The sequence below is a fragment of the Myripristis murdjan genome, chromosome 10 (genome assembly GCF_902150065.1).
Source record: "Myripristis murdjan chromosome 10, fMyrMur1.1, whole genome shotgun sequence".
Taxonomy (NCBI): Eukaryota; Metazoa; Chordata; class Actinopteri; order Holocentriformes; family Holocentridae; genus Myripristis; species Myripristis murdjan.
Window position 1 is genome coordinate 18,928,112 of NC_043989.1, and position 24,370 is coordinate 18,952,481.

The 24,370-nt window shown below is 42.4% G+C and overlaps 3 protein-coding genes across 3 annotated transcripts; 1 reads left to right on the forward strand and 2 right to left on the reverse strand.

Annotated features, from left to right (window-relative positions):
* Nucleotides 1-238: 238 nt before the first annotated feature.
* Nucleotides 239-4,975, reverse strand: rab9b (RAB9B, member RAS oncogene family). The gene is made up of 2 exons (XM_030062351.1): nt 4,877-4,975; nt 239-3,720 (listed from the first exon to the last, which is right to left on the reverse strand). Exon 2 carries the CDS (start codon nt 3,621-3,623, stop codon nt 3,015-3,017), a length of 609 nt encoding a protein of 202 aa, XP_029918211.1. The 5' UTR covers nt 3,624-3,720; nt 4,877-4,975; the 3' UTR covers nt 239-3,014.
* Nucleotides 4,976-5,365: 390 nt separating this feature from the next.
* On the forward strand, nt 5,366-11,042 carry pofut4 (protein O-fucosyltransferase 4). Its single transcript, XM_030061769.1, has 5 exons — nt 5,366-5,586; nt 7,415-7,753; nt 7,876-8,256; nt 9,133-9,755; nt 9,941-11,042. The coding sequence occupies exons 1-5, from the start codon at nt 5,584-5,586 to the stop codon at nt 10,089-10,091; spliced, it is 1,497 nt and encodes a 498-aa protein (XP_029917629.1). The 5' UTR covers nt 5,366-5,583; the 3' UTR covers nt 10,092-11,042.
* Nucleotides 11,043-11,119: 77 nt separating this feature from the next.
* Nucleotides 11,120-24,047, reverse strand: znf185 (zinc finger protein 185 with LIM domain). The gene is made up of 33 exons (XM_030061768.1): nt 23,810-24,047; nt 22,781-22,832; nt 22,376-22,493; nt 22,157-22,264; nt 21,671-21,721; nt 21,504-21,554; nt 21,326-21,406; nt 21,135-21,215; nt 20,888-20,950; nt 20,593-20,736; nt 19,930-20,436; nt 19,202-19,261; nt 19,043-19,096; nt 18,815-18,883; nt 18,342-18,416; nt 18,085-18,159; nt 17,778-17,858; nt 17,424-17,483; nt 17,224-17,277; nt 16,843-16,908; nt 16,169-16,219; nt 16,017-16,061; nt 15,311-15,376; nt 15,072-15,143; nt 14,884-14,946; nt 14,481-14,600; nt 14,167-14,214; nt 13,750-13,785; nt 12,912-12,974; nt 12,714-12,788; nt 12,512-12,577; nt 12,103-12,208; nt 11,120-11,532 (listed from the first exon to the last, which is right to left on the reverse strand). Exons 2-33 carry the CDS (start codon nt 22,788-22,790, stop codon nt 11,431-11,433), a joined length of 2,721 nt encoding a protein of 906 aa, XP_029917628.1. The 5' UTR covers nt 22,791-22,832; nt 23,810-24,047; the 3' UTR covers nt 11,120-11,430.
* Between the last annotated feature and the right edge of the window lie 323 nt (nt 24,048-24,370).

Below are 24,370 nucleotides of genomic sequence, written 5' to 3' on the forward strand. Positions count from 1 at the left end.
CATAAATATCCATCATTAGAGTTTCCTCAGGATGTGAAATGCCGATGCCAGGATTGACAGCTTTAGTATAATGATGAATTTATAAGAGAAAAAAAATCAAGAGCCTTCATGCACATCTATTTTCAAAATCTTTTTCACGCTTTATTTTTCTCACGTCCACATTTTTTTTTCCATGGCCTTAAGAAACCCTGGGTTTCACAAGCATCAGCACAAAAACCAAGACAGAAAGTCAAGACAATTTCTGCATTTGGTATGTCGCATGTTTTATTTTCGCTGATTGGACAGTATTCACAACTATGCCAGTCTGTTGACACAGCCAGTCTCATCCTCCATAGTGCAAAAAGAGGACTTCAGGATGGTGTATACTGATCCACAACATAATTAGGATACATAGCCTAACTTCACACTGCTTAAAGCACAATCATGGGGTGAAGGCTGGGGTGAGTGAAATACATCTTCAGTGTCACTTTGTAGGGTATTATAAAATGAATACCCTTTGTAATTTACATAAGCCATTAATATGTTTAGCCCAAAGAAAGTAGTTTTACATTCCTGAATATTAATGCAACATAAACTTAAAAAAAAATCTGACATTAAACTTGTTTACAGTGACAAAAGACAGCATCATGAGAGCAACATTGGTTATCACCAGACTAGCTTATAATAGAGATTAACTGATTCTCAGGTATCGTGTTAAAATTCAGGGTGAGGCTGTGGAAGGATACATTATCTTAACAGGGTAGAAAATGATGTTACAGTAAGGAGACTACTCAGCTTAACCCATAAAAAATTAACACTGATAAAATAAATGACAAACTTTGAGCCCTCATTTTCCCTTTGGATTAATGTAGACTAACAGCTCTATTCTGTTAAAATGCCCAACTCGGTTCACAGTTAATAGATCTCTCATACACTGTAGGTACCTGTACTCAAAACACACCTAACACTTTCTTGTAGTAGCATGGACAGCAGATTAAATTAAAGTACCATTATTAAAAGTGAATCTGACAGTACTTGCTTAGATTTGTTTAACTTTCACAATGACGCTCTTGTATTGGTCACCATTAAGTTGCATACATGTTGAAATATGATGCAATCTGAAGTTTCAAATTGAAAGCCAACGACCTTATCTCTGGTTAAAAGATTATACAAGATGACCAGAACATCAAGGTATGTGAACATGTAACCTCTCCATAGTGACTTTGTGCATGCAACAAATGAGAACACTTTACCATATTAACTGAACAGTTTTGGTTTGAGTGCATGAATGACCGAATACTATTCAAGCATCTATTAAAATACTGAAAAAATACACTGTTACAGTCTGTCTGAGGCATCCAAAATTAGCTATGTTTTTTTCTTGAAAAATACAGACAAACAACCATGACCTCTGGCCGACAGCAATAAAACATAAGGGACAAAAGTCAAACACATGTACCTATGTTAAGGAAGCTTGCGTGTGAAAACAATAAAATAACAGTACCGTTCACCTGAACAAAGTCAAGCACTAAAGACATATTCTCACAATACTCAGCTGTATGTTTCGCTCAGTACTGTACCGACAAACTGAAAATAGGTGATGCACAATCCACACCTTAAAAAGGTAACACTGCTATCCTTGTGCTCAGGCTAATTCATATTCAGCTGAGACCTAGAACGAGCTGATAGAGTAAAAGGCATGTGTAATGTATCAGTAAAGCAGAGAGGACCTTCAGAATATAGGCAAAGCTCAAGGACTGGAATGTTAAGGCCTGCCAGTGCAATCAGCAAGGCAGAGAGACAGGATTAAAGACGTGCCATAATTATCATCACCATTATTATTATCATAGCCGCTGCTACTCATCAAGTAATTAGACTCCAATGACCATCTTATCAACCACAGAAGTCCTAAGTAAATACAAGAAAACAATAAAAAAAAAAATGGACCTGCCAAAAATAATATGTTGGTGGATGGAAATGTGCTTCACAGGAAAATAAACAGCAGCTCATTAACAACAGTAGCAAAAGCAATACGATTATTTCTTAATTTTGAGAAATGTTCAACGTTACCCAGTAAACAGACCCCTGTACATAAGTCATGGGGAAATAATAACTCGAAACTGTAAATCTCATAGACCCAACAACACCTCTGGCTAAGCTGCAGTAGGGTGGTAAGAGACATATTGGTCAAATGAATCAGAAAACCTTGTACCTCCTTGCTTATGGAGCTGTAATAGTACAGCCCACGGTCTCATTCCTTTTGAAAACAAACATGGTAATCTTCCCTTTCTGTGCAGCAATCATTTATCTTCCCTGTATTGCAATACATGTATGGTGTCATACTGATGTTATCAGTTCCTAAGAACAATGTAACTGAATCAGGAACAGCATCACATACAGAGACTACCAGCATTCATGTACTCTGTTAGCTATGCATCCACTGCTGACATCTGACGATGTAATAGAGCAATGCTGCATTCATAGTACCCCTGAAACCCAAGAAAATCAGCATACAGAGAGTTGCAGTTACAGTATGATGACTATGTTGCTGTGCCACAGGCAGACTGTTCTTGGAGAGTGGGTGGAGCACCATGGACAATATGCTTTAGTCTGCTGGATTAATATGGGACAAATTAAAACAATTACTATAGAGGGATATTTGAAAAAAAAAGAAGAAGAATAAGAAGAAGAAAAATAAAAAACCCTGCACAGGCAAACAAAGCTTAAGCTGGGTGAAAGGGATAAAGGGATCTTTTTTTGTGCAACACTGCTGAAAGCAGATGACTATAAATACTGAGTGTGCCTATTACAATGTACCTTGGTTGGAGCCATCGGCCAACCATTTGAATTCCAGCTGAACCTGTGACACAGCACTCATTACAGCAGCTGTATCTTCACCACATCATCTTTAGGGATACTGTACTCAGTAGCTTGTACCTACAAGTACCATAGACAAAACCTCACTGGCTCTCAAAACTGCTACAGGCAAGTCTGAGCCAGAGACATTAAACAGGGGTGGATTCACATCAAACCAATCAGCAGCAAGAGGAGCGGGAGGTTTTGCGGTTGCCATGGAGATCGATTGTGCTGCTCAACAGGGCATGGTCGATCTGGTCCTCGGCAGCAAGAACCTCCCTGACAGCCGCCTCGAACGCAGCCGTGACATTAGTGTCATCCTTAGCACTGGTCTCAAAGTAGGGGCAGCAGCCGTTCTCCTCACACCAGGCCCGCGCCTCATCCTCCCCCACCTCCCTTTGCTCCTTGTCCACCTTATTTCCCAGCACCACGAAAGGGAACCGTTCAGGGTCTTTAATGTCCGAGTAGTACATGAACTCCTTCTTCCAGCAGCCCAGGTTCTGGAAGCTCTGCAGGTCGTCCACAGCGAAGGTGAGGAGGCAGCAGTCCGCACCACGGTAGAAGGGCGTGCGCAGGGATTTGAAGCGCTCCTGGCCGGCCGTGTCCCAGATCTGAAGGGTGACCAGGCGCCCGTCCACCTCCAGGTCCCGGTTGAGGAACTCCACGCCAATGGTGTGGAAGGACTGGGAATCGAAGCGGTCTGTGACGTAGCGGTTCATCAGGGAGGACTTGCCCACTCCGCCATCCCCCAGCAGGATCACCTTAAGCAGCAGACTCTTCCCACTCATCACGCTTCCTCCCACCCAGCCAGGCTTCCTCACTGGGTTACGGCAGGCCACCAGGACCAGGCCTCCACACCAGGTGGCAGACCAGGGTCAATTTAACCTTGAGGAACAAAGCACAAAAAGACAATATTACCAACATGACAACGACAACACAGTGAAAACCTAAGTCACATTTGTATCTATTACCCAAATGAAACTGGAGAATACTAACTTCTGAAAAAAAAAAAAAAAATTAAATAAAAAAAAAAAAGAAACAAAAACAAAACAAAGCTCCCAGACCAGTGTGTGGGCTCGATGTAGCTGATGATTAAGAGTAGATAAAATTCACAGAGAAAAGGCTACCCTAGCCGTGTCTGTCTTCAACTGCAAATAAACCTTGACTTCCACCAGAAAAAAATGCCACATCAGATGAGTAATGCTTGACTAGTTTCAGGGACACACTGCTAGGGGTGAATGACCGAGAACTCTGCCCCGGCTCTCTGTTGAGCTGTTCACTGGTTTGCAAGTTATGGCTCTGGGTTGAAGTATGCAAGCCACTTCTAGCTGGCCCCAGCTCTGTTGTTTTCCAGATAATACTGACTCATTATGATTTTCTAGACATGCGTTATTCTTACTAAAGCTTGAACAGCAGTGTCAGTCCAGTTTAGCTTAGTGCACACACACACACACACACACACTATTCTAACAGACATTAGGTTTGTGCAGTGAAACACATAAGACAGGGTGTGGGAGTCCCATCCGACAACAACTGGGGAGCACGAGCTGGCTCAGGGTAACAGCCAGTGCGCCTGCGCTGAATAGGAAACATGCACCAGCTTGCTGTCAAACGTGTCTGGCCAGCCCTCATCAAACTGCTGTGTTGATGGACAGATGCTTCATGGCAAAACTGTGTCAACACGGAGCGTGTGCGCTTAACTTTGAAGAAACTGAATTAGCCGAACAACTAAATCTAAAATTACACCTCATGAACAAGCCAATACAACTACTGTGTAGCGGTTTAGCAAGCCGCCCAGCTAAGTCGCTAGCCAGGCTGTGTGTGTGTGTGTGTGTATGTGTCCGCTTGCTAGTGTGTTGCGGCTGCTTGTTGACATCCCGGCTAACCGCTAGCCTCGCACGGACCAACTTACTAGTCAATAAGCGACTAGAACAAGACAGAAACTGGCTCTAAGCAGACGAAAACACACGTCCGAGTAAAGCAACACATAAAGAAACGACTCCTGCTATTGCATGAAAAATTCTCTTTACTCATCCTGTACCAAATTATTGGTGTTGCGTGGCTTGCCCAGCTCCCCCGCATCTGAGATTGACTGCCGTGCGCGTGCCCGCCGAGGAACTCCGCACGTCCGCGCAGCCCAGACCAATGCTGCGTGGTCCTAAAGCCAGACCATTAATGTGATCATAACAACAAAAAAGTGCGTTTGAGATGCAATTACACTTTAAATAGAGGGTGATATCTGTAGTCTGTTCTCATAGTGAGGTCATCCGCTTAACGTTGACACTGACGGGAAAAGTCCAGCTCAGCAATTTGGGGCTAAACAAATCCGACTTAAAAAAAAAAAAAAAAAAAAAAAAAAAAAAGTTTAAATTATTTTAAAGTAGAAAATATTGTTTATTTTATTTTATTTTATTTTATTTTATTTTATTTTATTTTATTTTATTTTATTTTTGATGGAAACGTTGCAGCAATACACGCCGATATAAAGGGTGGCGCTATGCACTTTTAGTTTGATTTGCCGTCCGCCGATGAGCACGGAGAAGAAGGAAAGCAAGCTGCAGAAAGAAGAAGAAGAAGTAGAAGAAGAATTCAGCCGTTCTCCTCTCTTTTACCGTTTGTTATCGTCGGAGAGCATCCTGCTGGCACTACTCTTCCAGGCAAAGTTTTATTTCTTCTGGGGGAAGCTATGATTGTTCGTCCCTGGGATTGAGGAATTGTGACAAACTTCATGTGCTTGTTACACGGACAATGGTAAGAAACAGTGTAACTCTCTGCCAGTGCCGCCAGGACAACATACCGCTAGCTGTGATTCGTTAGGTTGGTCATGGCTATCAAGCTGCAGGGATCACACAGTCAGGAAAACACGAAAAAGTCTGTATATTTGAACGCTTTCCAGGCTTTGGGAAAGCTACTGATGAATTCAGTTTTATATAATGAAAATTTGTCATAACCAGCTGCATCAATTCTGTGAAAGTTTGACTAGTTTTAAAAAGGAAAACATTGTTGGGACCAGTGTGGTGGCTCGTAAGGATTTCCATTGTGTGTGTGTGTGTGTGTGTGTGTGTGTGTGTGTGTGTGTGTGTGTGTGTGTGTTTGCATAAATGTGTGTCTCAGTCCAGTGAAGAAAGATGAATTTAGCTGGTTTCGTAGCCCCGCAAATAACGTGAAATAGAGCATCCACAGTTTTGGTCAGTCCGTTTACAAGTCGTGTTCTGAAATTTAAAAAAAAAAAAAAAAAAAATGGAGAATCCATGGAAAAATCATACAGTGCTATGGATCGACTTTCACAGCAAAGACAGTGTTAAAATACACTTGTAAGTAGCAGCTCTACAAAGAGTTGGTGAAATGACGTTAAACTTTTCTTGGGAAGTTGTGCGAAATTAAATGAAAACCATCAGTTGAAAGGTGTGTTACTGTATGTATGAACGAGTGCATGGGTCTGTAACATTATTTGCCAGCAGGGACCCCGCCTGAGATTTTAGGAGACTTCATTCGGCATCAGCTTTCTAAATAAAAAGCATACACAGTATAGTAAAAGTGAATATAAAGTATAGATTACATAATAGGGCAAACATGGTGGTTGCTTTCCACATAACGTGCTGTCTATAGCCTCTTCTCCAGCATCCTGACTCTGTGTTTGCTCTTCCCTCTCTTGGCCCTGTGGTCCTTCCTTCTCTTGTCGCCTCCACATCATCCAAGCTGTCCTTACCATCTCTCACTGTCTCCTCTGCTCTCCAGCTTCATAACCTCAAGAGGGCCCTGACTCTGTAGTGTACATAAGGCATAGATTATGTAACTTATCCTATGTAATATAATTTATCATCAGCCTAATTTCATTTACTACCATTGTGCTTACTTTAATCTTTAAATATGTACATTTTATTAACTGTCACTACAACACATACATAGCAGTGTTAATGATAGTTAATGTTAGTGATTGGTTATGCCATTGACACTACCAGTCACCATATTAACATTCATTTTTGACAGCAACATTACAATGACTGTTATTTTAACACTGACTTGTCACTTTAACACACCAAGTCACATAACCTAAACTGTTCAGAATCTAATATGTTTGAGTTTTACTCTTCTGTTGTATGTTTCACATAATGGTTAATTTGTATTTAGAAAATCCCACGGACACCTTGCCTTAACCAAGGCAGCAAAAGTAGGTCAACTGTGTGACGTTGTGCTCTGCTCACCTTGTTCAGGGAGTTTGCCTGAACCATTAGTGGGGCACACAGCTGCAGAGGGTGCTGCATTTGTTGGATCAGGACTGCTGATTTAGTATGAATAGTGTGTTTTAGCGAAAACAAGAAAATGCAGCGACAGAGAGCAATGGTTTTGTTACTGCAATGTGAGTGCAATGCCCCACTAACATCAATTTGGTTATTATGGTCATCAATGGCTAAAGAAATAAAAAGGTATCAAGCTTATGTTCTAACATTGTTTGGGGGTCCCTGTCAGTCATCCAGATAAGATGTAGTTAATTGGCCATTCCTATGCCTCTCTGATATAGTTATATCCGAGTAATACTTGTCTAAGAGATGTGCATTTTATTCCGTTTTCTTTGCAGATGGCAGTGGGGGGCAGGCTGGTGCCTTGCATGTGTGTGGGGCTGCTGGGCCTCCTGTGCTGGGTCTGGGTCTCCTTTGCCTCCTTTCCTGAAGCTCAGCTACCCCTGGAGCCCTTGGATGCAGGGGACCGAGGAGCCTTCCAGCCCCAGAGTGCACTGTCAGACATGGAGTTTGCCTCCATCAGTTCATACCGCGGCCCCGGTAACAATGACTTCCGTAGCAACAAGGAGCTGCCTATCCTCCTGTGGTGGAGCGCCGGGCTTTTCCCTCATTTTCCTGGTGACACGGAGCGCATTGACTGTGCCACTTCCTCCTGCCTGGTCACAAGCAACCGCAAGGTAGCCTGTCTAACCTGTCTAACCTCGCAAAGCTTGTTAGACAAAGGCAAGATGCATGCACACATTAATAATGATTATTCTATCAAGTTATTCACATAATAACCTGAGCGTGATCTTTAAAGGTCCAGCTGTACAAGCGGACAGCATCCATCATTTTCTATGGGACAGACTTCCGGGCATATGAAGCGCCTCTCCCTCGTCTCCGTCACCAGACCTGGGCGCTGTTCCATGAGGAATCACCCATGAATAACTACATCCTTTCCCATGGGCCTGGAATCCGACTGTTCAACTACACAGCCACGTTTCGCAGAGGCTCAGACTACCCTCTGACTCTGCAGTGGCTGCCGTCTCTGGACTACTTGCTGCAACCTGTAGCCGTGTCCCTCGAGAAGAAGAATCAGTGGAGGAGGGAGGGCCTGGCTCCTGTCCTGTACATGCAGTCCCACTGCGATGTTCCCTCAGACAGAGACAGATACGTCAAGGAGCTCATGAAGTACATCGAGGTACAATACGGTGCCATGTCTACCATGTGTAAAAACCTGACAACTGCAGCTTTCTCCTGTTTAGCATCTGGTTTCCAGGGTCACTTAATGCAAATCAGTTCAGCTGCAATTTCCCAATTAGAATTCATAAGGAGTAACAATAATAACACAAGCCATAACGTTATTCTCAAAGCAATACAATGCAGGTGAGAGGGCAGACTGTGAAATCACTGTGACAAGCCAGAGACCAAGACATACAGGGCTGCCAGACGTTTTGACAGTTTGGCACAACTCCTCTTAGTCCTAGGTCCTAGGCTTTTTTATATTTCATGAAGTTGTGATAATGTCATATGATTTTTCAATCTTTACTGTCTTTTGATGTCATCCTGACATTTGAAAGAGAGAGATTTAGTAGAAGACTGTACTCTTTGTCATTTTCTATCTGCCTGTTGTGTGGTGTGTGTACAAATAACACAGCTTTCTTAGGATGAGAAGTTAGGACACACTTTATCCTGGTGTTACAAACTATGGGCGATTAGAGGTGAAATTCATAAGATTTTGTTTATTCGTTTATTTCTGAGTGATCCATTTCAACAATCTCCTCCATTTTTGCACCTCCTCAAAATACATTACATCAAATGCACTGAAAGTTGCTGAATGTCTGCCCTACTTCCACATGTGACATCCAGTGGCCCACAGTGTGATTTTCATCAAGGATAGTAATGCTAATAGTTGGAGTATCTTATTATCAGGGTTGATTTAAAAAAAAAAAAAAAAAAAAAAAAATGTTGTCCATTAAGAATGCATCTGATTCTCATATTACTACTTTCTTTCTCTGTCTCCTCACTGGCTGCCCCCATCCTTATCCATTTCCACACACTATCATTGTCTCTCTAGGTGGACTCTTATGGGAAATGTTTGAACAACAAACCTCTCCCTGAACACCTTGAGGACACAGCCACTGCTACCGGCGAAGACGCCCACTTCATGAGCTTTGTGGCACGCTACAAGTTTCACCTGGCTCTGGAAAATGGCCTGTGCCCAGATTACATGACAGAGAAGTTGTGGCGCCCCATGCACCAGGGTTGTGTGCCTGTCTATCGAGGCTCCTTCGTGGTTAAAGACTGGATGCCCAACGACCACTCTGTCATCGTCATAGACGACTTTGCCTCACCAAAAGATCTAGCCAGCTTCCTGAAATCTCTGGATGAGAATGATGATGAATATATAAAGTATTTAGAGTTTAAAAAGCCCAGCCAAATCACCAACACTCGTTTGCTGGAGGCACTGAACACCCGCGAGTGGGGGGTTAATGATATGAGCAAGCCCAACTACCTCAATGGATTTGAGTGTTATGTGTGTGATCAGGAGAATGCTCGACTGGCAGTGGAACGGGCCTACAGGAAAGCCCCAAAGCAGAATCCAGCCCCTCAACCTAAGATGGCGAATAACTCCCATATGGGGTGCCCTCTACCCAAACCAGGATATGGAGACATCGAAGATGTTCCTGCAGATGACGGGTAAATTTGTCTTTTAAATATTAACCATGCCAAATGTGAAAGCAAGAACAAATTGCTCTACGTTTTACAATTTTAGGGGCCTAACAATGTCCTGAGGGGAGAGGAAATCACAGTTCTGATAAATTGCCTTTCTCATTAAAATAGCCTCTGTGATGAGCCTAATCTGCTTGTATATCTGTCCACAGATGGTTGCAAATATGGCCTCAGGATTACTGGCAGAGCCTGGACCAAGCAGAGGGGCTGGAGTCTCTGATAAGACATAACGAGTCAGACCCCTCACTGCTGTGGCAGCACATCCAGAACATTGCTGTGAGGAGAGCCAGAGGAAAACACTGACACAGGCCTTGAGACAAATGGAGGATGGAACCCATCCAGAACCACAAGGGTGTCCCTTATTATGCCCTTAGTGCATCCCCTCTATTTAAAAGAGGGAAAAAAGAAGCTTAAACTGCTCATCTTTCCTTACATGAGCCAAAATTTCAAAACCCTACTGAGCAGTTTTTAGTTATACTGTAACTGCCTCAGATTTTGACATTGCATTCAGCTAACATGACACTTATTTCATTTTCCCAGGTTAAGTAATGGGAATCAGATGTTTTACATTGTTATATCTAAATGCTAAAATTTTCCAAGGGGTTTGAGGTGCCATCGTTGCCCTTGCTCCACCAGGCATTGTTAATATTAACTGCATGCAAGTGCAGTTATTCCAGGGAGACACATTTCCAGAATTTCACTGAACTGGGCAGCTGCCAAAAACTTGTCCTCTGTGCCTGGCTGTGTGTGACGACCATCAAGACCATAGCCAATGAACTGCTTTATCGTCTTTACAGTTATCAAGCCAAAGTTATGTTTAGATACAGCTATTTAAGTGATTATTCAAAGAAAATTTTATTTGAGCCAGCAATGGAGGAAATAGCAGATAACATATTTTTAAGCACAACTCACAAGCCCATCTGTGCAGCAGCTTATTGAAACTAGCTAGCGAATGAATTTCCTTGGCACATACTCATTATTATTGCCTGAAGATATTTGGAGATTTTCTGTTACCTGACCCTAAGATCATCATATGTGCAATAACTTTAAATGTTATGTTTTCCTTTGTTTTCCTGAGACTAGTGGTTTGAAACAATGACAATCTTGTATACCTGTTAGCTTCCTGTCTTTTTATCACGCACAATATGTATACCATGTTTATGCAAATCACTTTATTTTTTATTTTGTTAACAAAGCATAAATGAATGTGAACACAGTATTTTGTATCAAGACAACAATATAAAAGTAACATTTTGCAGCAGTCATTTCTTTGCACAGTCACCACTGCCGAACTGCCATATTGTACCCAGCTACCAGCATTAGTCTGTTCACAGTTCACTTTGCAGCGCATATTGTGTTAGAGACATATCCTTCATAGTTTACTGAGGCAGGCACAACTTTCACCATGAGGGAGAAATACAAACTTGAGAAATTGGACGTTTAAACGTATACAAGAATCAGCATTAAGTAATCATATTGTTCACCAAAACAGTTTTCTTTGATCACCCCCAACCAAAGAATTCCTAAGTTCAAACCTATTACAGTCCAAACTTTGTGAAAGACTAGTTCTCTCCTTTTTATATGCAAATGAGCAAGAAGGAATAGGGGACAGGGAAAAGAGGCTGTTGAAGAGCAGCGGTAATCAGTCGAGGGCTTTGGAGTAGCAGCTCTCGCAGTGGACTGTTCCGCCGTGCAGGAACATATTGTCAAGAAGATCTCCCATAGGCTTACTGCACTCACCACACTGAAACACCAGGAGAGCATCATTAGGAAATGCACTTAGGAGAAAGTATAGCAAAAAAGAAAAGTAGCTAAAACCACTGGTGCTGCCATACTATTCTATTACAATATTCTATACATCACAGAAGCTTTAACACCCGGTCTATAATTGCAGTATAATATCCACTGCTGACACCGTCGCCTCACTACTGGCTTACAAAGTAATTTAATAGACTGAATGAATGCACACTTTCACTCTGAAATATACCACTCAAGTTTCTGATGCAGAGTCTGACAGAATGCAAACACAAGCTTTATGTTTTTAGAGACTAAAATAAGTGTAAAACAAACCTGCAATATTTATAATGTAGATGCCATTTGCTTTTTATTGAGCAGGAACAACAATATTAAGGACCAAGGTAACACTAAAGTAAACAGGTTTGCTTTTTGACTGCTTCAAATTGATAAAGGCTGATATACATTCCCCGGGTCAACCTTTTAAGGATAAATGTGAATACACCCAATATTTTGATGATTCAATATACTGCTAATTATATCTTCAGCTCAGCTGCAGTCAAGAAGACAGGTGAAATACCTTGAAGCAGGCCGGGTGGCAGTTGATATTGAGGTGCTCAATAGTGATCCTGGCGTCATTGCCCACCAGCTCTCCACAATATGTGCAGGGGGATGACAGTGAGCCCCTGGGGAGGCACAGCAGTGGAGACAATAGGAGTTAGCCGGGGCACTGACTCAGATTGAGCAGCAGCACTGTGTGGAAATAACCCGTGGCCCTTTCTGGCCTGTGTGAGGGAATAAGTGTAAACAATCCTTTGATGTCCTCACTTAACCTCCTAATGAGCGAGCTTAGTGGAATTTCTGCCCGACTGCTTTCACATATCTAGTTTCTTCTGAGCTGCAAACAACAAGGGGGCGGGGAACGGGCTAGGGCTCAGGCGTCTGGCTGGAGGTCGGTTTAGTATGGATTTAGGGAATTGTGTTATTACCTGGAGTAAGTGGAGGGGCTGTAGTAGGAGTAGTTGGAGGAGCTTGATGCCACATAATCAGATCCACTAAGATACAAAGACAAATAGCACATAATGATGCCAGTGTTGCCAGCACTGCCTGCACTGAAGTAGCACCATTTATTCATCAGTATATTATCATTATTATTGTGATTTTAATGCGTAAATATTGTTTTAGTCTTACCCGACATCAGTGTCTGTGACACCATGGGAGGACATCTCTGTTGCATTGACATATTCCTTTACATACACAAACCCCCTTGAGGTGAGGATGGGGTAGAAACAGAGAGAAAGGGACAAAGGGGGGGATTAGATAGAGTTCAAATGCATATTGATTGCCACATTTTAACAAAAATTTCTCCACGCTTTTTAAAATGCTCACTTTTTGGGCTCCGATTCTGGTGTTTCGACTCGGTTTTCTTCCTCTGTCTCCAAGGTGCCGTAACTAGAGATACATTGACAAACATTAATGTCAACTGTCAGCCTCTGACAACAGTATGATGGGCTGTGGCTAAGAATAAAGAATTCTACATCTGTCAAATATAGCTTGGGAGATGATCACTTCCCTCCATCACTTGATAATGGCATGCTGCTTAACAGGCTGCGATTTGACAAAAGGACAACTCTAATACACATCATTAATTTGACATCTGGAGACTCAAAGCACTGACAATTAAAGAGGGAAGGAAATGAGGGTATAGTGAAAGATAATGAGAGGAGAAGATCTTGTCATTTGAGATCAGTAACAGAGTGGACTCAGAAGTCTGCCTAATCCATTGTACAGGAGTTGCAGGTAACCTTAGCTCTTACACTGCAGTGTTAAGCAGATACAGCTGCATTCCCACAGGGCTTTGGCCTAAGTCTCTCATTAGACCCACCCCCTGGCTAAGACGGCTGTTGCAGGAGCAAAGGAATAGATCTAGTAGGTAAAAGGCTAAAATAAGTTCAGATGACGTACACTACGACACTAGATACTCTATGCAGTGAGTGATCAAGTTCGAGTGCAATGGTGTCCATTAAATTGGCGTCAACAGTTATTGGCATATTAATTATCTAGGTATTACTGCATTTATGTTTATCTTTAAAATCCCAAATGACATGAAGTATGCAGAGAAGACACAAAAGCAAGTCTTGGGAAAAAAAAGTAGCAGAAAATGATGTTACAGGGAAATGCCTCTTGCATTGTACTGCATTTGGTGTTAACAAGATCATAAACTCACCGATCCATAGCAGGCTCTGGGTCACTGTATGTCTCCCTGGGAAGTAAAGAAAGTTGTGTTCCACTTTTACTATAGCCGGCAGCAGTCAATAAGCTGAATTTCATCCAGTGAACAAGACCACAACACTTTTTTCTAAGCCTATCAAGCTGTTCTCTTACTGACTCATGCTTCTAGAGGGTTTCGTAAGAAACACTGATTTGGCCTTTCCAGTTTTGTTGACAAAGGTGTGCTCTGTTTCATCCTCCTGAGCCCTCCTCCTATTCATTCTTATAGTAACCATTACCTGTCTCACACTCTGTACCACACCTGTCTCACTCTTAAACTCCATTCAATGTGCTTTATCTCAACATAATGAATTGTTATGAGTTGTGAGAATCTCCATCTCAATCAAATGTGACTTGCACAGTTTATCTTAACCTGATGGTGGAGATGGCCGTCACGGTCTGTATCTCTGTATCTTCAGGGCTAAGGAAAAACAACAACAACAGAGAATATTTCAGCATCAGAGTCTGAGCAATACAGCAAAGAAAGTGGTAATATTAAACTACGAATATGGAGTTCAGAAATAGATTATTTTGATTCCACTGAGCTATGAAGAAAAGTTTTGCTTTCAATTAAATTGTCATTAGCCACTGAATTATAAGATATTAAAATCTGATTAAATCATAAACTAATCTGCTTATAATTATGCTTTAATCTGCATATAATGAGCACAGCTACAGTGGCAATACCTCTCCTCTTCCTCTTCCTCCTCCTCCTCCTCCTCCTCCTCTTCTTCCTCTGTTGTAGTAGTGGTAGTGTAGACAGTGGGTGATGTCCATCTGTCCCATGGGGAGTCATTCTCAGTGGACCTTGAACACAAACAAAGAAATGGCATTGTACCACAAGATTAAGACAGATTCACTCTCTGTACATTGTAAATGGCCAGAAGGATATATGTTTACCTCACTTATGGGGGAAAGTTGTAACGGATATATATTTGACCTATTTTCAGCAGCCCCAGTGCACAATGTCTTCTAGCTCAATGACTTGAGTGTTCATGCTGCAAAAGCCTACTTACTTCAAGGGAAAGGGGTTATGGGAATAAAAGGGTACAGATATGCACCCGGAGCTTTTAATAAAAAGGTGACTTACTTTCTCTCAAATGTGACCAATATCTGTTGATCTTCACCATGGCCTGCAGGTTCAGCCTCTTGGCTGAGAGGGACATACAATGAAAGGCTTTTAACACATAATGGACATGGACGGGTGGATGAAGATGAATGAGGCATAGCAGGCTGCATTGTGTGTAAGTGTAAGAGTAAATCTAAGTGCGCCATCACCTCTTTTCTGTGGTAGTGTGCTGGGGTGTGCTGGTCTCCCACTTGCGTCTCCAAGATCGGTCAGTGCTGAGACTGCAGAGCCAGAGTGGAACGAGATAGGGCAGAAGTTATGACACATCAAGCATAACAGAGCAAGGTTATATGTGAGTTAGAGAAAATGGATTCTATTGGCTCACGCTCTTCCCTTTCCCCCACTCACATATTCATAACACAGTCACACACTCGACTCAGTTTAATACCTTTTGGTGTCAGTGTTGATAGGGATGACGTCCTCTGCAAGGGATTCCAAGGCATTGCTGCTCATACTGTCAAACACATACATAAAACATTACAATTTCACAAACCCAAGCCTGCAGAGAGTGTGATACTGTCACTCTGTATACAACGACCATAGCACTAAAAGTCTTAGCTCAATCCCACAGAAATAGTTGCTTAATTCCAACTAAGCTACACTTGATTGCTTGACTTGCATCTCCTTCCTCAAGGGAAGTTGGCGACATGCTGAGGGAAAATCAATATTGGCAAAACAATAAGTCGACACCTTGGACTATAAGGCTCTAACTGAGCAGCTTGAGATATTGAGCTTCAAAGTTTACATATCCCATATAACAAAACTAATTTGCAGAGCAATTTTCTCTCAGTAAAAAGTTTTAAAAAATCATAAAATTAAAATAACACCACTCATAATATTAATAAGCTGTCACAGAAAATGACTATGTGAATAACTCAGTTTTGACAAAAATGTCAGATAGGACCTTAAAATTCGAAGGTGACAAAGTGCTAATAGCTAGTATGGCAGGTATGATACTGACGATAATTATTGCACTAAGATACAAAGTGAAGCAGCTGTTGGAACAGTCATATTATTCAGCAACAAAACAGTATCAGAGAAAGTAACAGAGGCTGCAATATAGAGGACAAGAAATTGCATTCTCATTCCCGTACCTGTTGATGGAATGGGCTGAATGGGGCTGGAGCAGGTCAGGGGGGCTGCAATAGAGAAAAGTGGCCCATAATCAGAAACTGCTGCATTATGCATGCCGAGATGCTATCTGGCTGGCTGGAAAACAGTCACAGCTCCACACCAATATGATTACCTGTTAGGGGACGTGGTCCCTATCGGATATGGATCAAATGGATCAGCCAAGCTGAAAAACAATTTCACACTGATTTCACTCTCAATTGTCAGCATGGCCCATCGTGTGTTGAAGGAATTCTGATCACATTGACTCATAATGGAAAGATTTAATGCACTTTGAATGGTAAATAGAAACACAGAGGGATCCGGGCCTAAGCTCAATCAAAACAAGAATCTTTGACAAATGGCAAGACAAGTCTTTGGCTGTTTGGCAATATGGCAAAACTGGACTTATTATGAACTTTTTCCCCCCATTTTTGCCTCATCTAAAGGATCTCTAGTCCTAGTCAATAGCAGTTACACTGAATAAAGCACAAAATACTAGCATCCCCACCTTAACCTTCTTATTTCATATATTTTCATCAAAAATATATTGCCCATAGAAAAATGTGTTGATAATAGTTAATTTCCTTCACATTTTTTTTTTCAGACAGGAAAATGAACCATACAAGTGTCTTCTAAATAAGCTTGCATACATGTAAGGACCACACATGGACACACACATACACACACACAGACACACACACACACACACACACACACACACACACACACACACACACACACACAGCTGTCAAGATGTTGTGCAAACTCAAGGCTCTAGCCCTGTTGTGACACAGCAAAATAAATTACCTGGATTTGGTGACTGAGGTTGTTGTCACTTGTGAGCTCCAGGGCTCTGGACTGTCCTCTGTACTGTTAGTTGTGAGAGAAGGAGGGGGAGAAAGAGAGAGAGAGAGAGAGAGAGAGAGAGAAAGAGAGAGAGAGAGAGAGAAGCAACAAGGATGCAGAGGAGGACCAGACAGATGGCATGATGGGAAAAGAAAAGGAGGCGAGCAGGGGTCAGTATGGCACTTCTCAAGCACTATTAGTATCCAAGTCTGCTAAAAAAAAAAAAAAAAATTGTGAAACCCACGGAACTATTAAAGAGCGCGAGAAGCATCTTGATATACATTACAGGAGTTTGTGTGTGTGTGTGTGTGTCTGTGTGTCTGTGTGTGTGTGTGTGTGTACCTGGTGTCAGTAATGATCACAGTTTTGGTGGTTACAGTGACTGTCTCTGTGGGGCTGGCGGGTAGAGCGACACAGCACAGTCTCAGGCACAGTCAGTGGAAATCATTACAAAGCGTGTCGCTATAGAATGCATTTCTTAGCGCCAACAGCTCTGCATAGACAGATAATTGTTAAAGAGCACCCTGTCATCTCCATCTTACCTTTGTGTTTCTTGGGCTGTCTCGTCTGTCTGCTTCTCCTCCTCTTGCTCAGTGCTGAGGCTGGCAGAGACAAAACAAAGTCGCAATACTAATCAGTACAGAACATTCTCTTCTGATTCAAGTCGTGCGCAGATAAGACGTGGCTCTCTCTTTCAAAGTATTACTCGGCGCCATCAGGAACTTGAGATTGTGTTTCCATTTAACAGTGAGCAGGGGCTCAACAGAATGCTGAAAGTAGGGGAACTCTGATGTGTCGAAATATGGGATTCATATATATTTTTGAAAAAAAAAAAAAAAAGATCTTACACCTCAGCTTTAATAGTGGTAAAAAGAAGGGATGTATATCTCTCTGACCTGCGTGCCTCTGTGTCGATGGGGATGACATCATCAGCCAGCAGGTCCAGGGAGTTACTGTTCATTGCTGGATCTGAGAGACTGAAAAGTCAAAGACACACCATCAAGCACACACATATATGCAGAATCCTTTCATCCTTTCAGAATCCTTTCATTTCAAATGTACTGCTGGTGAAGTTAATTCAAATAATGCCTCAGCTAACTTCTAACAATTAGGCTGTGAATTTGTTTTTTCACTTCATGAAGGGATTTTCCCCAAGTATGACTTCGTATTTGGGTCCTGGAAGAGAAAGAGCTTTTCCTATACCTGTCTGGTCCACTAAGCAGATCCTGACTCCAGCGACCTGGACTGGGGGGAACCGGGTCCTCCAGCTCCTTTGGCCTGAATAGGAGATTTCAGAACAAGACAAGAAGAGGCCAGTTGAGGTTGAGGAGCAGGCGTATCATTAGAACTCCAACAGTGCCACCTAGTGACCAGTTGGCAGATAATATTAAGGCATACGGCATTTGCTAATATTAGGATAGTTTAATTGAACCATTAGTAGGAGTATATTTTGAACTAACCCATTATCGAAAGACAGAAGATCATCAGTTATTTCTACACAGTTACTGAGCACCTTGGTCGACTCCTGTTCATCACTGCAGACAGAAAGGGAAAAGATCAGTTCACCTGCACTTGCACACATGTCAAGTATACATTCACAAAAACAGCATATTAAAGTAGAGGTAACACATTTCATCACATGGTAAACAGACCACATTTCTGTAGCTTTAACATGCTCTCCTGAAAGAGCCAGGGATCGAACCAGGAACCTTCCAGTAACCAGACAAACGCTCTAACCCCTGAACCGTGCCACCCCATATCAAATCAGCGTGATTTGGCAGAGAGAGTCTTTTTATGATTGACAGTTGTGAGAAACCTAAATTTAGGATGTGGGTAATTTTGAGGTTGCTTTCAAAAAGAAAACAATAGCAGTTCACCGTGATCTATTTTCTTACTGCCTCTCTGCTATGACATGAATGAGGAAGTTTCATACCTGTCATCCGTGTGAACATCTACTGGGCCTGCCTCTTCCTCTGCCACGGCTGGTTCTTCATCCTTAAAACTGGAGGAGACACAAACTGTTAGTATTTCATGGTGTGTTGGGCTTGGAGGCATAGTTGTAGAGCTGGAGTAACTAGTAAAGAGAGTGGAAAGGGAATAAACAGGCTGGAAATGGGCTTATGTTTATAGCTTTGTGAACAACGCCTGATCAAAAGTGTACCTGTCAGGTGCAACAAGGTCGGACACATCGCTCTCGTTCGGAGTGTCCAATAGACTGCCAAAGACAGATGAATAAGAAAAAGGAAATCAAATACGACAATGGTCAAATGTAATACGTATTCTATAGAGATCGTCTTATTTGGCTTTTCAGCTAACATACCTGGTCGAACGTGTGTCGAAAGAAATGAGAGTGTCAGACAAGGCGGTGAGTGTGTCAGCACTGGAGCCGTGAAGACAGATGGAGAAGAAAAACGTACCGTTACAAGACGGAGCTCCATCATACAAGATCAAAGAATGAGAATAAAAATCCAGTCATATAGCAAAGACACTATCTGAGAGTAAAAAAATAGTTTAAAGCCAGAGTGACATGATAAATGGCTTTTTCACCATTTCAACTCATTTTACACACCATAATATAGAACATATTCACCTGATGATCATTAAGTGCCAAAAATTTACAAAGAAATTTCTTGTGTTTTTATATCAAAGTCCCATTATTTGAATATAATAAACAGTGTATCTGTAGTGATTCCCTTATGCTGTACCAGTAAGAATAAATAAAAGAAAACCTTTCAAGACATCACAGATTTTTTTCCTGCCTCTCCCATCAAATAAAATTGTTTTTCTTCCTGAACTGATGTCCCATTCATTTACACCTTTGAATAATAGCGTCCACCGTTATGTCCCACCTTAATAGTGCGTTTCAACAGGAAATACATACAATTATGGAAGCAATATGCTCTCAAGATGCTGTTTCATTGTGACTTTAACATTTTGTTTGAATAGGGTGATATTCAAAGATGATGAAAAATATTTGGGAAAACATCATGCTGGGGTTAGAATGCCATATTTTATGGCATCGCTAATTTTGTTAGTTTAAGGTCTGACCTCTGGTTTGGAGATGGCTCTGGCTCAGGGTGTGTCTCCTCTGTGTCCTGAGTGACAGCAGACACTGGAGCAGGTGACTCTGGGGCAGGTGACACTGGGACAGGTAACTCTGGGGCAGGTGACTCTGGGGCAGGTGACACTGGGGCAGGTAACTCTGGGGCAGGTGACACTGGGGCAGGTGACACCGGGGCAGGTGACACCGGGGCAGGTGACACTGGTGCCGGGTCCGGCTGAGGAGCATCATCTTTCCCAGAAACCGCTGAGTCATCAGGTTCTGGTTCTGCACAGACTTGCTCAACATCCTCGAAGGCTAGCTCTGGGAGAGGAGTGGCCACCTTCGTGCACCCTGGTTTCAAGTCTTCAAATGGGTCTTTTTCAGGTGCGACTACTGCTGTGTCCTCTTTGATGGGGACTACAGGGGGGGCTTCTTTCGCAGGCTCTGGGGCAGTGTCTTCTACTGTTGGAGCCACTGGTTCATCAGCAGTGACATCAACTGTTGTCCTCAGTCTGGTTTGCACATCAGAGATACATCCAGAAATAAATCAATAAATCATAACAAAATGGAATGCCCTGCCACACATGAAGTGATACTGGGCTTTAGATGAACTTGAACTTGAACATGCGAGTGAAAACAGATACATGGCTCCAAGCGGTGGGACTTACTTTGTCCGTGGTTTGGGCTGACGTGCAGAGACAGGGGTTGTGGCAGGGATGGCAGGGGAGGAGGAGGAGGAGGAGGAGGAGGAGGAGGAGGAGGGTGGAGCTGCCTCAGTCTCAGTGCTTTCATCATCATCTGTAACCTCCACCCTGTTTGTGCCCATTTGTACCCAGGCACACACACATATGAATGCATATATGGAGTTACAGCAGGACACACAGGCACATTTAATCATGCACTTGCATTCATGTCATTTTTTTTTTTGGCCTCAGGGTCAGAGCTATGAAAGGTGCTGTTTACCTTTTAGCCACAAATGATAGACTGATGTCAACGGGTGAGGTGACAGGTGATTTATCTGCAGGCCTGGAGGGTTTGGAGACACATTTTTCATTAATACCTTCACAAAACCAAACAATTTTTTTTTTTTTTTTTTAAAAAAGCAGCCATATAATTAAGTGTAGTGATCAGTGAATATTTTATGTGTATGTTTCTCATGTCAGATTTCAGAATGAGATTGAGGGGGTAAGATGAGCAATAGTCTGCATACTCAAATTTCTTAGCAGCAGAGAGGACATAGGATCGTTGTCTGGCTGCAGATTTCTTCAAAACACCGCTGGCTGCCTCCCTCCTGCAAAATGACTCATTATAATGTTAATGAAATCGCTTTTCAGTGGGTTTGAGTCACAAATTGGATGCCATTCACATTTCTTGCTCCTTTTTTGTGGGGCCAAGACTCACCGTCTCTCCTGCTCTTCAGGGCTAATCTGGCCCTCTGTTTGTCCTGGGCTGTCTGAACTGGACCTCAAAGTGTGCGGGGCTCTAATGAACACAAACACGAGTATAAACACTTCATCAGAACACTCTCTCAGTTTCTAGAGGCTAGTAGTTTAACTGTGACTCTCCTCTGTCTACTCACATTTTCTTGTAGGTATCTGAAGTGGTCTTTGGTATGAAGTTTGTTTTCCCACTGCAAATAGATGAAAAAGAAAAGATTACATTAAACACAGGAATCTGAGCGGGTGACCAAATCCCTGTGTTTAAATGCTAATATTTCTGCTAATGTATGTAGGAGAGGCTGTTGACCTGAAGCCATTAAATGAAGCAGGCTTGCTCTCAGGTTTGGTGGAAACACTTCTAAAAAAGAAAGGGAAAACAGGTCAAGTTAATAAAAGTCATTTAATCATGCCATCAATTATGCCATTTGCTGTAATTAATATATGGCTTAATCCCAAAATTGCACGTGTAGTTCCACCTTACTTTGCCCTCACCCTACTTCTGTTTTACTCCCAAATTGGCTGACTAAACCTTTGAAACAGGAACTAACAGCATGAGTTTCACATGTTTTTGAAGGTGCAAAGGTTTTGGCAGTAAACAGTGGAGCCAAACCTTTCAGTTTGGGAAATAATCTAATCACTGAGATTTAACAAACACACTCTTCAAAAATCAATTCAAAACAAATGCAAGTTGTTCATATCTGATCAGATCACTATCCTGTTCTCTGGGTGATTCAGTTTGACTGGAAACTAATTTATAAGGATGGCAGTCCTGAGATCAGAAACCAGGATTTACCTTTCTGTGGCAGGTTTGCTGGGTGAGGGGGTGGGCTTTACGGGGGGAGACACCGGGCTGGTCTCAATAGGGGCGCCATTTACACGACTGGCTCTCACTTCTTTTATCCTGCATGGACCAAATGTTTGGGTGGACTTGGCATGAGATGTTTGGAAAACTGAACAAACGATTATGAGGGTGTCATCCCTCTAATACATGCTGTGATGATGACGATCTTACCATGGTTTCTCCTCTTCATCTTTGGGCTCAGGGTTATTGCGCGCCTGCAGCCAGCTGTTGTCTCCCTTCAGCTTGGTCCGCACCTTAGTGGTCCGCATCACAGCCTCTTTCTCCTGCCCTGAGGCACAAAACACATGCACATCACACACCCACACACTATCTGAAATATATTTTACACGCTGTAGGCCGCATTGTATAGTGCTGACATCTTATTACTATCCCTTTGACAGCGTGTATAATATGCACTTCAGTCTGAGATGGCGTATATTCAGTGATCAACCGTCACAGACACCAAACAATTCATGATGGCACCTTTCAGCCGTCAGCCTGGCACAGAGACATTATCTCTTTCATGGGAGGAAACAATTTATTTCATATTCAGACCGGCTCAGTCAGCTTGCTCACCGTTTGGCATGGTTGTTCTAGAGGTTTCTCTCTGTCCTGCTTTGTATGTTACCTGAGAAGACATGTATAAAAAAAAGACAATTAGATGGATGAGTCTCAAACAAATTGGATCATTTTAACACCAAAAGGCAAATCATCATTCCAGCAAATTTCACAGGGTGGCTGTTCCCTCCCTGTGCTCCAAGTAAGGGACATGTGCTGTGTTAAGCATTCCTTAGTTTCATCCTTTAGACATGTAGATGATCCTGTCCTACCACTTTCTAAAAAATACTGCTGCAGCCCAAAAGTGACATATGGATACACAAACACACCCATATGTAGGCCTACATGAATATGTGTGCATTATGCAAACACTTGAGATAAACACACAAACAGACAATGATTTCTGAGATTGAGAAAACATCACTTCCTCTTTCTCAAATCCAAATTAGCTGACCCCTTGGTGATTTATGGTCAAACATGGACTATAAACACATTTCCCCAGGGAGGTCAAGGCGAAAGGGGAAAACACTAAAAATTACTGACACATCCTGCCTTATCTGAAAGTAGACATAGACTAGAGCGCATGCAAAACTGTGGAGTGCCGCCAAATTCAGAATGCAAATAAAAGTTGTAAAAACTCCACAGGCTGTGGTTTCACTGCCTCTGAAAACATGTTGCCACAACATCCCTGGAGGATATTGTCCTGAATACTGGTGACAGAACAAATATGCTGAGGGCTCAGAATTCCATATTTAACCTGGGTTGTGCCCATCAGTCCACGCATGATAAATCATTAATAACACTGTTACTAAGCAAGCAAGGAGGAGGAAAGGCAACTCGCACGATACAGAAACACCCAGAGATGAAAACACAGGACAGGATATCCACAGATCTTCTCTTAACAAACAGTGAATATAGCATGATTGATGCTTTTCAGAGACTCTGTTCTCACCGCTTCTGGTTAATGGTTTAAAAACAGAAAGTACCTTCTATTTTGGCTGAATTATACTGTAAATAAGGGTGGCCAGAGACAGAGCACCTACCTACTTTGACTACAGGAAGCGTCCCGTTGGCCTCCAGCAGAGCAACGTCCACCCTTGTCAGCTGGGAGTTGATCGGTGTGACTGGTGTGACCTGAGAGAAAGTCTGCCTGACAGGTGTCTCCCTCCAGAGTAAGCAAACAGGTATGGGCGTGAGCACCAACAAGCCCAGCCAGTCACAGAGTGTAGGTGTGGGGTGGAGCAGTGTGTTTGTGCGCGTGTGCGTGCGCTTGTGTGTGTGCAATTGAGGTTGCTAAGAACTGATTTTTGTTTACAGCATTAGCGCTTTGTTCCCAGACAAGCACATACCTGCCATAGTCTGATGAGTATCTCTGAAAACAGAGCAAGACAAAAGACAAGCGAGGGGCAACTGGGTGCACAGCATGGCATACATAAATGAACTGACTCATGCAACATCTCCTGTGGGAATGCTCCTCTCATGCTCACTGGGCAGAAAAGGCCCAGGATGTGCACATCATTAAAATGAGATCAAGAGTAAATCAGACACACAACTTAAGAAGATAACAAACAACGAGGCAGGAACAGACACCCGTAATTGTGATATCGA